At 45.7% G+C, this 14,135-nt stretch overlaps 1 protein-coding gene across 16 annotated transcripts in view; it reads left to right on the forward strand.

Annotated features, from left to right (window-relative positions):
- AKAP13 (A-kinase anchoring protein 13) overlaps positions 1–14,135 on the forward strand; it is a 320,846-nt gene that overhangs the window by 156,504 nt on the left and 150,207 nt on the right. For all 16 annotated transcript variants that reach the window (XM_035024073.1, XM_035024072.1, XM_035024075.1 and 13 more), the window contains 2 exons: positions 7,643–7,841; positions 10,525–13,594. In XM_035024073.1, coding sequence (XP_034879964.1) covers positions 7,643–7,841; positions 10,525–13,594 — 3,269 coding nt within the window. The remainder of the gene's footprint in view (positions 1–7,642; positions 7,842–10,524; positions 13,595–14,135) is intronic.

A 14,135-nucleotide genomic window follows, 5' to 3' on the forward strand; every position in this document is an offset into this window, starting at 1 on the left:
GTTTGTTTTAAAGCCACAAGACAGTAATAGAATAAGGTCTTGTATAGTCAGAGGGGAGGAAAGACTGTATCACTGGAGAGAAGAATGGAAGAAGTCTGGAAACCAGACTGAAAGATGGGTGGATTTTGGATAGGCGGTCATCCCTGGCTGATGAAGTGTGCCTGGGGAATGGACATTTATAGTTTGGCTGCAGAGTAGGGTGTAAGAAGAAGAGAGTACGAGAATAGGGCATTAGAGGCTGCCTGGCTGGCTCAGTCCGTAGAGTACGCGACTCTTGATCTCGGCATCGTGTGTTTCAGCCCCACGTTGGGCATAGAGATGACTTAAAGAATAGGGCATGAAAAGATAAGTTGGCATGAAGAATGTAGGTGCCTTAATGGGGCAGTGTTGATGGCCAGCTAGAAGCATTGCTGCTGTGGTGTGCCCACGAAGCTGTCATCGTAGAGTGGAAAGAGATGGTTGTCATTCTGGTGTTCTTGTTAGCTGCATGGCCTCGGTCGTGAAGTTCAGTGGCCTTCTGTTTAAATCCATACAGGACAGATGGGATGCTTCATAGAATGCGTAAGATTAAAAGGGAAAGCTGAGGCGATAGGGCCACACACAGCACATGCTTCACTCCCGATGTGAAAAGAAGAACAAGAAGCACAGCAGAACTTTTGGGCAGAAGGATGGCATCACTCTTGCTTTCAGATGACTTCTTTGGGTAGATTTGGGGAGCAGCGGGGGTTCTAGGGCAGCTGGTCTGTAACAAGAGTGTCTGCAAGAGTCCAGATAATTCTGTGAAGGCCTGAGCTAGGGCAGTGCCTGTAGGAATTGAAGTAAGGCACTGAGTGGGAAACACACTGCAAACACAAGACCAGTGGAGTGTTCTGAAGAGGGGAGATGGTGTTGCTAGGGATGACAATGGTTTCATTCATGGAAGTAAGTTTGGAGTTGCTGCTGCTTTGGGGACGGGGCGGGGGCGGGGATGACATATAATTGAGTTTTGAAATTTGAGAATGCCCACTGCACATCCTGGTAAAGACCTTGAAGTAGTTGTAAATGTGGGGCAGAGCTCAGACTTTGCAGTTCAAGAGAGATTTGGGAGGTGAACCGGGGCTGTGGGAAAGAATGAAAGAGAGTAGGAGAGTGTAGAAAGTGGACTTGTCTCCACACCTAAGATGTCGGAAGAAGGAGAGAGAGCCAGAGAAAACCGTGGGCAAGTAGGATGGTTCTTTATGGATGTTCAGTGAGAATGAATTTCTGCAGAAGAATCGGGTCACTGTTTTAAAATTCTTCAAAACTCAAGGGTGATGGGGACAAAAAAAGGCCGCTGCATTTGGGGTTTTCTTGTCAATGGACGCCTGGGACAAAGAGGTTTTTTTTTAAAAATTTTTTATTGTTATGTTAATCACCATACATTACATCATTAGTTTTAGATGTAGTGTTCCATGATTCATTGTTTGTGCATAACACCCAGTGCTCCATGCAGAACGTGCCCTCTTTAATACCCATCACCAGGCTAACCCATCCTCCCACCCCCCCTCCCCTCTAGAACCCTCAGTTTGTTTTTCAGAGTCCATCGTCTCTCATGGTTCGTCTACCCCTCCGATTTCCCCCCCTTCATTCTTCCCCTCCTGCTATCTTCTTTTTTTTTTTCTTAACATATATTGCATTATTTGTTTCAGAGGTACAGATCTGAGATTCAACAGTCTTGCACAATTCACAGCGCTTACCAGAGCATATACCCTCCCCAGTGTCTATCACCCAGTCACCCCATCCCTCCCACCCACCCCCCACTCCAGCAACCCTCAGTTTGTTTCCTGAGATTAAGAATTCCTCCTATCAGTGAGGTCATATGATACATGTCTTTCTCTGTTTGACTTATTTCGCTCAGCATAATATCCTCCAGTTCCATCCATGTCTTTGCAAATGACAAGATCTCATTCCTTTTGATGGCTGCATAATATTCCATTGTATATATATACCACATCTTCTTTATCCATTCATCTGTCAGTGGACATCTCGGCTCTTTCCACAGTTTGGCTATTGTGGACATTGCTGCTATAAACATTGGGGTGCATGTACCCCTTCGGATCCCTACTTTTGTATCTTTGGGGTAAATACCCAGTAGTGCAATTGCTGGATCGTATGGTAGCTCTATTTTCAACTTTTTGAGGAACCTCCATACTGTTTTCCAGAGTGGCTGCACCAGCTTGCATTCCCACCAACAGTGTGGGAGGGTTCCCCTTTCTCCGCATCCGCACCAACATCTGTCATTTCCTGACTTGTTAATTTTAGCCATTCTGACTGGTGTGAGGTGGTATCTCATTGAGGTTTTGATTTGGATTTCCCTGATGCCGAGCGATGTTGAGCACTTTTTCATGTGTCTGTTGACCATTTGGATGTCTTCTTTGGAAAAATGTCTGTTCATGTCTTCTGCCCATTTCTTGATTGGATTCTTTGTTCTTTGGGTATTGAGTTTGATAAGTTCTTTATAGATTTTGGATACTAGCCCTTTATCTGATATGTCATTTGCAAATATCTTCTCCCATTCTGTCGGTTGTCTTTTGGTTTTGTTGACTGTTTCCTTTGCTTTGCAAAAGCTTTTTATCTTGATGAAGTCCGAATAGTTCATTTTTGACAAAGAGGTTTTAGTAGCAGTGGAGTGAGGAGGAGCCAAACTGCAGAGCCTTGAAGCTTCTGGATGACCATAAGGAGACAGAAGGGAGAGGGGGACAGACTGGGTGGGTCAGGGGGTTGGCAGCAGGGTTTCTCAGCCTCAGCACTAGTGACCGTTCCTGGTGGTGGGGAGCTGTCCTGTGCCTTGGAGAAGTGCCCCGCCCGGGTTGTGACCACCAGAGAATGTCTCCATGTTGTCCCGTGCCTCCCGGGGGCCAGATTCCTTGGTGAGAACCTGGTCTGCAGGGTGAGTGCAGATTGCTTCCCCCAGGTGCCAGGGCAGAGTAATCCCCTCTGCTGCACCCACTGCTTCGTCTCCGGCTGGTGTTTTAACTGCATGGGGCGGGGGGGCGGTGCGGAGCTCACCCAGAAGCGTGTGGAAAACTGCAGGCATCCGGGGGAGGATTACCCAGTCTGGGAGGGCAGGGGCAGCAGAGCAAACCCACCGTGGAGAAGAGGCATCCTTGACGTTAGAGGGGGTGAGCAGAGGCCGTTACTAGTGGATGAAGATTGTTTTAGCTCACGCTAGGTGGCCGCAAGCTTCTCACTAAGAAGGGCAAAAAGGTCACCTGAGAATGAAGTAGAGTTAAGATTGGGCCTTTGAGGAAATTAAAGTTTCACTAACACACGAGTGATGAAAGCCTTGCGGAGCAGCAGTGAGTCCTAGTTCAATAGGGAACTCTAAAAAGTGTGTTAAAAACATTAATTAAAATCTTGGGGAAGAAAACCTACAGCCCGACCACTCTAATGCTATTTTTACTTGTGCATTTTACCATCTAGACTTACCTAAATTTTTAGCCTTTTTATTTTGCTTATTTCCCTGAACGTTGTAGATTACAGCGTTACTGGACTGTTACTTCCGTTATTTTTAATGGCTGTGTAATAGTCCAGAGATCGGTTCTTCAGTTTACCAGACAGCCCTCTAATTACTGACCTGGTGGTATCCAGTTTTTAATACCATTATACCGAAAGTTTCAGTAAACATTCTTATGCCCAGAGCTTTGCCACATTATGTTAGTGGATGCAGGACAAGTCTAATACAGTGCTAAACACAGAGCACAAAACGTACTGGCTTAAACTGCCACCTCGGAGCGCCTGGGTGGCTCAGAAGCATCCGACTCTTGATTTTGGCTCAGGTCATGATCATGAGGTTGAGCCCCATATTGGACTCTGTGCTCAGCACAGAGTCCACTTGGGATTCTCTCTCCATCTCCCTTTGCCCCTCCCACTCATTCTCTCTTTCTCCCTATCTTAAATCAATCAATCAATCTTCAAAAAAGCTACCTCCATGAGTCCTTCCACATTTAAAATTGCAACCCTCAGGGAAACAAAAGCAAAAATGAACTATTGGGACTTCATCAAGATAAAAAACTTTTGCACAGCAAAGGGAACAGTCGGCAAAACAAAAAAGACAACCGACAGAATGGGAGGAGATATTTGCAAATGTCTTATCGGATAAAGGGCTAGGATCCAAAAATCTATAAAGAACTTATCAAACTCAGCACTCAAAGAACAAATAACCCACTCAGGAAATGAGCAGAAGACATGAACAGACATTTCTCCAAAGAAGGCATACAAATGGCCAACAGACCATGAAAAAATGCTCAAGATCACTTGGCATCAGGGAAATCCAAATCAAAACCTCAATGAGATACCACCTCACACCAGTCAGATGGTAAAATTAACAAGTCAGGAAACGACACATGTTGGCGAGGATGCGGAGAAAGGGGACCCCTCCTACACTGTTGGTGGGAATGCAAGCTGGTGCAGCCACTCTGGAAAACAGTATGGAGGTTCCTCAAAAAGTTGAAAATAGAGCTACCATGTGATCCAGCAATTGCACTACTAGATATTTACCCATAAGATACAAACGTAGTGATCCGAAGGGGCACCTGCACCCCGATGTTTATAGCAGCAATGTCCACAATAGCTGAACTATAGAAAGAGCCCATATATCCATCGACAGATGAATGGATAAAGAAGATGTGTATATATACGATGGAATACTACTCAGCCATCAAAAAAAATGAAGTCTTAATCATTTGCAACGATGTGGATAGAACTAGAGGGTATTATGCTAAGCGAAATAAGTCAGAGAAAGACAATTATATGATCTCACTCGTGGAATTTAAGAAAACAGAGGATCATAGGGGAAGGGAGGGAAAAATAAAATGAAATCAGATAGGGAGACAAACCATAAGAGACTCTTAAGTATAGGAAACAAACTGAGGGTTGCTGGAGGGGGAGGGGGTTGGGGGGATGGGGTAACAGGGTTGGGTGACGGGCATTAAGGAGGGAAGGTGATGTGATGAGCACTGGGTGTTAAATAGAACTGATGAATCACTGAACTCTATGGAAACTAATAATACACTATATGTTGATTAATTGAATTTAAATAAAATTCAATTAAAAATAAAATCTCAGCTCTCAACCCTCATCTCATCTCTTGCTTTATTTTTCTCTGTAGCACTTGGCTCTCTTCAAAAATGGCAGCTGTATTATTTAATCTGACTGCTGTTGTCTCCCTTGCTAAGTATATAAACTCCCAACAGGCTACGAGTTTTGGTTTGTATCACCAGCACCTGGAATACTGCCTGGCCCATAAATACTTGCTGAATGATGGGGTTTACCCAGACCTGCAGGCAAAATGGGTTTGGAAGAGTGTCAGTTGCCCCAGATATTCATGAAATCAGTAAGAGAATAATTGCATTGACTAGTCGTTGGTATCTAGACAGACTAGGAAGCAAAACAAATTCACAGGGACAAGGAATTAGGAGATTGAAGGGTTAGCACTTAGGGGTAATTGTGGCAACAGAAGCACATTCCTCTGGAAGGAGAGCTTGGGAGCCGTAGAAGGTAAATAGTTTGTGGTTACAGACGGGAATTTCTCAAGGTTTAGATAGTAGAAAGGGAACAGTTTGAGAAGTGGTAGTATGGCAAGGTTGGTAGAAAACTCCCATTTTGCTGGGAATGGGTTGTGTCCCTTTTTAATTGCCCCTGCTTTGGCAGATAGTCCTCTTTTATTTGGTTCACAGTGGCGTGGTGGTATATAAATCAAGTTGTGTTTTCAGAGGCCTTTTTTTTTTTTATTAGAGTATGGCTATGTGTGGTAATCCGAGCAATCAGGTATGCTAGTTATGTCTGTCCGACAGTTAATTACCCAGAGTTAGTGGCAATGTCCACCCAAGCTTCAAAGCTGAATTTACAGAGAAGCTGCGTCCCCCCTCATTTGGTGTAGCTGATTGGCTTCTTAGTTGAGTCATTCAGTTGAACTTTTAAGTGACTATCTTACAAGTAGAATTGGCCCTTGAAAAATGGGAGGGTTAGGGGTGCCAACCCCCTGCGCCAGCAAATATCCGAATATAACTTTTGACTCCCCAAAAACTTAATAGCCTGCTGTTGATTGAAAACCTTACCAGTAACATTAAACAGCCAATTAACATGAATTTTGTGTTACGTGTATTATATACTGTATTCTTACAATCCAGTAAGCCAGAGAAAAGATGTTAGTTAAGAAAGTCATAAGAAGTGGGGCGCCTGGGTGGTCAGTCATTAAGCGCTGCCTTCGGCTCAGGTCATGATGCCAGAGTCCTGGGATCGAACCCCACATCAGGCTCCCTGCTCAGCGGGAAGCCTGCTTCTCCCTCTCCCACTCCCCCTGCTTGTGTTCCCTCTCTCACTGTGTCTCTCTCAAATAAATAAATAAAATCTTAAAAAAAAAAGTCATAAGAGAAAATACGTTTACAGAACTCTACTGTATTTATGAGCAGAAAAAAAAAAAATCTGTGTGTAAATGGACCCATGCAGTGCAAACCTGTGTTGCTCAAGAGTCAGCTGTACTTTTCTACTTGAGGTCACTTTACACCCAGTAGAGCAGCTTGGTAAATACGTAAAAGATTGAGCATAGTGTATGCTAGGTTCATTTTCAGCAGCTGCTGGGGTGTCACTCTCAAGAATGGACGTTGCAGTAGTTTCCTTTCAGAACAGCCTTCATCATTACCTTCAGCCAGCGCATGATTACTCAGTTCTAGGCTTCATAATATAGCATATAGTTGTTTCAAATTCCAGTTACTGTGTAGTGAGTTGTTCTGACAGACAGGTATGATTTAGTAAATAAAACACTGCACAGAGGGTTTCCTTGTCCTTTTTGTCAGTGTGTAGCATGTCTGTTATTTCTTCGTGCTTGATTCTGTTTTACTTCCATTTTAAAACATAATGATCTCAAACATCACCTTCCTCCTCCTTCCAGAATCTCTGGGATACTTTACCAATCTCCTGGTTCATAAAGAGATTTCATGTTTTGAGGCCTGTCCCAGAAATGTTTCTTTACATATCTGTGCCTTTGTTGGTTGTATTTGTAGATGAGGTATGTTTATGATGATATTAGCTGAGCAAGGTCATTCATTTTTTTAAATTAAAAAAATGTTAACCTGAAGTTCTTAGAACCAAGCGCTTCTTCATAATTGTATTGACGAGTATGATATGATATGGGATCGTAGTCTTTGCATAGTTGACCTTGAGAGTTGTTAATGAAAGTTGGAGTGCCCTTGCATGGGTTATAGTGATTCCTTCTTCCCAATATGATCGACTGCAGTTAGCATATGGTACAACCCAATTTAAGAGAAGTGCTTAATATAAGCCCTGCTTCTGTTGAAAACCAAGCTAAGACCATCCTCCTTACATTTCCTCATTAGTTGGGTGTTAGCATAATATTAACTATTTTAAGCTCCCAGACCTCTCTTTATCTTGATCAAAAGAACATTCTTAGGGAGGAATCCTGCCGTTTTCATTTAATCCATTTGTGACCTCTTATGAGGTGGATGGAACAGTTACTTATATGCCTGGGTCACTGGGGAACTCTACAAACCAGATTTCTGCTGCAGAGCCTCCAGAGCAGTGGGGTAAGACTGAGAGGGAAGAGCCCTGCCAGGGGTGAGGGAGCAGAGCGTATGTAGACTAACCGGAGACTGCTTGCTTACAGAGAGAATGCTGGGGAACCAGACTCCTGGAGCAGTTTATCCTATGAAATCCCGTATGGAGACTGTTCTGTGCGACATCATCGAGAGTTGGACGTCTATACTTTAACCTCTGAGTCCGAATCACATCATGAAGCCCCATCTCCTGGAGACCGTTGCACTGGACATATTTTTAAACTTATGAACATCCAACAGCAGCTAATGGTAAGGAAGAAAATGTCCATTTTCAGGCTTTTTGTGCCCTTGCTCTTTCTCCCAGTGAACCTTCCTATAATTAGAACTTAGAAATGCTTTCTTCAAAGACTGATACCTAAAGCAGTTTTAGCAGCATTAGATGTTATAGACACAGAACAGCAACAGGGGACTGGGAATTTTTCTTTTCTTTTTTTTTTTTTTGCCAGGTTTTTGAAATAATGGAAGATACACATACACACTGCAGATACAGAAATATGCAACAACTAGAACTCAATTTTCTTGGCATAAAAGGAAATTCATCTGTTTATAAATTTGTCAGTTTAGCTTTATAAAGCTAAATGAGCAAAACAGTTTCTGAGATTGTTGCTAAAGAACCAGGACCACATTTACTTAAAAATAAAGCCTTTTCACAACTATTTCAATGAGTGATGATAATGTTACTATATTTAAATTGATAGTTGTATGGTAAAAAGATCACTAAAAAAATAAAGATTTTATAATCCACTCAAGCCTTCAAGATAAAGTTGTTGCCAGACGTAAAAACATTACAGACTCTCTGGTAGCATTTATTATGGAGAATATAAACGTCATATGGGTACATGTCTCTTGGGCATAACATCTGAAAGGCTAAGTTTAGATAATTTTTCCACCCAGTTTATTTCAGAGCTGATTTGATTTGGAAAAAGCTTGACAGTAATTTCATTTAAGGTCACCTAGGGTCAGCTCAGTACCAGAAGGAAAGTCATAAGAGTACCAGTTAAGAGCAGGGAGCAGGCATTATATTGGAGGCCACCAGGCCAAGACACTTTACAGCAGGGGTGTGTGATGTGCCCACCTTTCCCTTTCTCAGTCGTGTTTGTGCCAGGACAGGTGTCCTTTTCTTTTCCTCTGAACGGCTTGCCAAGAAGCCCGATTTTTCCCTGGGAGCTCTTCTTACTAGTCCAGTTGAAAATACCAGCTTGCAGGTGCTGGAGTTACTGCACGATATGGGAATATTTGACAGGAAACTGAGAAGTTAAAACTCTGACAGGATGCGTGTGTTAGGAGCTTCTAAAACAACACTTGTTTCCCCGAATCTCTGTTCTTTATTAAATGGAATGACCTGCTTTCATGATCTTTAAGAGATGGTGTACTCTCACGGGAACGGGAGCGAGCTAGATTTGAACACTCTACGAGCACAGCGCAGAGCTTTTAGTGAAAGTCCGTTTTTCTTGTACTCTCTTAGTAGAAAGACTTTAGTTGAGCACAACACATTGTATGCTCATACTTGTAAACTTTTACAATAGACCTGGTAGGTAGACAGGACTAGTCTGATGTTGGAGAACTAGAAGTATTCTGAGGGAGTAAGTGAACGAGGACAGTGCACAGTAGATATGCACGAGCTTATCGCAGTAGGTCAGAGAATGGGGAAGAGCAAACATGTTTTAAAAATCATTTTTATTTGTTGAGCAAATTGTAGTATTGTAAGAATTTCTGAAATCTTGTTAGAAAGGCAAACCCACCGTGAAGATGAGCTGTATTTGGTCTTTTCCATTTTTCCTAAGCCTTGTCTACATGTACATGTAAATTTTGCATACTTATGACCTTAGATTAACCCTAGGTTTTATCCATTTTTTTCAGCGTTGTGTCATAAATCTGTATTTTAGCCTTTACCATGGTCTTCATAGTTAACAGCATGGCCTTGCCATCAGGTTGACCAGCCATGATTTTTTTAACCACTCCCATGTAGTTGGTAATATCTGTTTGTTTTTTAAAATACTGTAAAGTTGCAAAACGCAGTTTTGACATGACCTGTAGTATCCTCAAGCCACAGTGCTATCTAAGAATTATCAGGAATTGGATCTTATTTCATATTCAATACTAGACAACAGAGGAACCACTTTTTTCAAAACAAAAGACTATCTGCCATGCCACTGTTCTTGAAATTATGAACCCGTCAAGAAAAGTGGTAAGCTAGATTGAGTGGAGCCTCCCTGGGGGTGTTAAAGGACACTGTGTAACTCCTCAATAAGAATTTCAGGTGCAGGCACATGGCCTGCACCTTGCAATTGACGAGACTTGACCACACTGGTTAGGACTTCTTTTACTCATATACATGAGGTGGAATGGAAGCACCTCTACTCCTCTCAAGACCCTATAAAAATATCTTTCTTAGCTGAAGGTAGTCACTGTGCTTTTGTAAAATAAAGTTTTTGAGGGTCACCTTTCTAAAATAAGTTCATAATTTAGGAGACAGCCATGTTGTATATTCTTGACCATTTTATCATTCCAGTGGATACGTAGCTACAAGAGAGGAAAGTGCTTTCAGGAACAAGAGAAAATGTATTTGTATTTCTTTTTCTTTCTTTCTTTTTTTTTTTAAAGATTTTATTTATTTGATAGAGACACAGTGAGCGAGGGAACACAAGCAGGGGGAGTGGGAGAGGGAAAAGTAGGCTTCCCGCGGAGCAGGGAGCCCGATGCGGGGCTTGATCCCTGGACCCTGGGATCATGACCTGAGCCGAAGGCAGATGCTTAACAACTGAACCACTCAGGCGCCCCTGTATTTATATTTCTTGAGATCAGCTTTTCATCTGATCTTAGGAGGGCTTGGAATGGCAGCAAATTCTCTCTGGCAGGAGTTTTGCTTCTGGGTGTCAGTGACATCTTTTCCCATGGGCAGCTTTTACAACTATCTTTCATTTCCTCCTAGAAAACAAACCTTAAGCAGATGGACAATCCTGTGCCCTTAATGGTGGCGGCACAGGATCCTTCAAGTCTGCCCAGTGCCCAAGACCCAGATGGCCAGTTTCTTGGCTGCACATCGGATCCTGGGGACGGCCAGCCACGCTCGTCTCTTCCGGGAGACCCTGAGCACCCTCCATGCGGCCATGGGAGCACTGTGGGGGGGATGGAAAGTTCCTCCAATTTGTCAGGTGTGGCTGAGGAAGAGAATACAGACTGTTCCTGTGAGAAGGGAACTAAAGGTGTGGGGAGAGCCGGGGAAGAGGCGGAGCCATCACTGACTGCAGACTGTGGAACGGTGTCTGATCCCAGCAGCTGCCTGGGGAGCACGCCTGCTTGTGGAGGAGAGGGCACAGGAGACTTTCCATCCTGTGGAATCAGAAATGGAGAAACTGGAACAAAATCTTCTGCATGGTCCCCAGAGCAGGAGCCTCCAAGCCCTGGAGACAGTGTTCTGCAGGGAGACGTGGGCATGCAGCTGGGCACCGCTCCCACTCCACATTTCTTTGGAGGTGACCTGGCAGTCAGCGTCCCAGTGACTGCAGGGGAGACAGAACGTGGTCTCCTGAGCTCGGACGCCGCCATCCAGAAGGATGTGCTTGAGGTAAGGGAAGATACAAAGGAAAAGTTTGAGAACTCGAGTGTCAGCACAGCTGGAGTCTCTGATGTAAAAGTCACAAGACAGCCTGCAGATAAAGCCGCTGTTCCAAGCTGTGTCTCTGCCCCCGGCTCCCTGGATGGTAACAAACCTGCTGAGTCTTTGCTTGCGTCTAGCAAGGAAGAAGCCTGCCCTGTGAAAACTGCAGAAACAGAAGCTTCAGGAAGTTGTGAAGGGGGTGCTGGGGCTCCTGTGGATCAGAGCTCCCTGGTAGCTCCGGCTGCTGCAGGAGACACGGCTTCCGGCAGGCTCAATCCTTCTGCTCCCTGGGCAGATACAAGTGAGGCAGCGCCACCCTCTGCTCTGACCTCTTCCGGGTCCCGAAAAGATGCGCCAACCCAGAAACCAGAACCTGATTCGTCTCCCATTCAGAGCTGTTCTACAGCCGGAGGGGACACTGTGTGTGCCACCCCTGCCTGTGGGCAGAGCACAGGGACTTCTGGTGGCATGCTGGCCGCGGGACACTGTGATGGCCTAGGTACCCGGCCTGAGAGCAGCGGCTCGGGACTGCCCCCCACACAGCATCCCCCCCTGGTCTTCTGCTGTGCAGGTCCACAGGCTCACACAGCCACCCCTGGCCCTCTAAGATTAGACACCCAGGAACAGGTGGAATTTTGTCTTCTTGAAGTTTCGGATACAAAGGGCCAGGGAAAAGATTTGAACCTAGGAACAGCTTTAACAGATATGCTTGAGGTGCCTCCACAGGCAGCTGTCCCCAAAGCCGAGAAAGAAGCGGTGCCGGACCAGGCAGTGACATCAGACGAGACTTCTCTGGCAAGCAGTCCAGGCAGTGAATCAGTAACCAAAGATGACACACTTTCTCTTGTCCCCTCCCAGAAAGAAAAGGGAACAGCAACGCCCGAACTACACACGGCTGCAGATAGTAGAGATGGCCCAGGCAGAGATTCGAGCGATCCTGATAAGCAACCATTAGAAGACGGTGCCACAGGCCTATCTGCGCCCTCTGCTGCTCTCCGTCTTCAGCCCAGCATGGGGAATACCAGTCCCATGGGACTTGGTGGGGAACATGGGGGTCCCTGCCTCTCAGCAGCCCCTGAAGTCCTGGATATTGAGGGGGGCGCTGACTCTTCTCTGCTGCGTGCGGGGAAGGCCACTGTGGCCTCTGATTCCATTCTGACTGAACAAGGAAAAAATCGTGTGGTTCCAGAATGCTCTGAAGCTCAGGGACAAGATGGCAGGGATAAAGAAGTGACTTGTTCCTCTGTTAAGGAAGATACTCGTTCCTCAGGAACATTTCAGGAAGAGCAGAGAACACCACCTCCTGGGCAGGAGGCACTGCGATTCTGTGGAGAGCCTAGCTTAGCCGCCTGTGCTGAGGACCGAGCACTTGAGCGCCATAATTCACCGGGCACACCCTCGGCCTGTCTGAACGCAGAAACTAAGCATAACAAGGAAGTGGCCCCACCAGTCTCGCTGCTGACTGAAGGTGGGGCTGCACAGAGCCTGGTGCCACTGGGAGCAAGTCTGGCTGCAGGCCCACGCCAGGAAGCCTTGGGTGCAGAGCAGAGCAGCTCAACTCCGTTGCCAGGTCTGTTACCAGATGGGTCAGAGGCTCTTCCTGGCAATCGATCTTCTGCTCTGGATGTTGGAGTGCAAAACCCTGAATCCCAAGGTAAAAACACTGCTGGTGAGGTGAGCGGAAGTGTGGCGTTGGATGTTGCCGTGGTTAGTGCTTTACAAGATACTGTTGGGGCCAGAACAAAGGCTGTATCACACAACGCCCAAGACCTCCCGATTTCCAAAGTCTTGAGCCAGGAGAAGATTATGATCCTGGGTTTGCCAGGAACTTCAGCAGACAAAGGAGTGACTGACCTACGGGGCACTGCAGCTCCAGAGATGGTACCTCTCAGTTGGAAAGAAGCAGCCCACAGCTGTGGCGTGGCCGACTCCAGGGAGCAGCAGGTGGATGCTGACACACATCGAGTCCCACAGCAGCCTCTTGCCAGAGAGCTCCTCACCGAGACCGGACTCTCAAGCAATGGTGACCAGGCCCCAGACAGGGCAAGGGGCGCTCCCCCTCTACCTTGTGCTGTGTCTCTGCCCGAGAGAGCAGACTCCATCGAGGAGGCTGCGAGTCGCATAGTGGAGGCCGTCCTAGACCAAGTCAAGTACTCAGGAGCACTGATCACTGGTCTGGGGATCGGTCACACGTCACTGTCCAAGCCTTCAGAGTCTGGCCCGGTGACTGGGCAGCCAGAGAGCGCTTCTGCAGGGAAAGGGAGCACTTTTCTGCCTGGGCGAACCCCACACATGGGCAGTATCTCTGAAGAAGCCCCTGGCAACCTTGCAAGGGGTTTGGCTGAAAAGGAGGAGCCAGAGAAGATGGTTCTGCCCGCTGAAGGATCTGAGCCAGCAACAGGTAAGCAAAGCAGAATACAGAAGTAACAGTTTGAGGGACAAACTCCTTTAAGAGCCTCGGAGATATGCTGGTATAAAAAGGAGGCGTCTTTGTGGTTTAGAAGCGTCTTTTCATTCATTGGGTAAGTTGCCAAGTTAATAGTCACCCCATCAGGAGAGGGGTGTCTACAATACAGGAAGCAAAATCTGTCCAACCCAATCCGTCCCCTCAGGGTTGGACAGATTTTGCTTCCTGTATTGTAGACTCCGGGCTTGATTGATTAAGCCTGTAAATGCTCCGTCTGCCACCCCAGAGCAGTGGCAATTTTGCTAACCGAGAAAATGGTCTCGATCGCAGGTGCTCTACAATGATAAAGGAATTTAGCAGATGTTTTTATTCACATGGCTTGGTCCTTTTTTCTAGAACCGTGAAAAGCAGTGCTGAAAAAGTATGTTTTGCTTATAAGCCTGGAACACTTTTTTACCCCTGTCATCCTAGTCCGTATTCTGAGCAAATTTAGAGTCAGGGTGGTTACATGAAACAGCTCTAAGTGTCGTTCTAC

Source organism: Mirounga leonina, unplaced genomic scaffold (assembly GCF_011800145.1).
Source record: "Mirounga leonina isolate KUSES-001 unplaced genomic scaffold, KU_Mleo_1.0 Mir_178, whole genome shotgun sequence".
NCBI lineage: Eukaryota > Metazoa > Chordata > Mammalia > Carnivora > Phocidae > Mirounga > Mirounga leonina.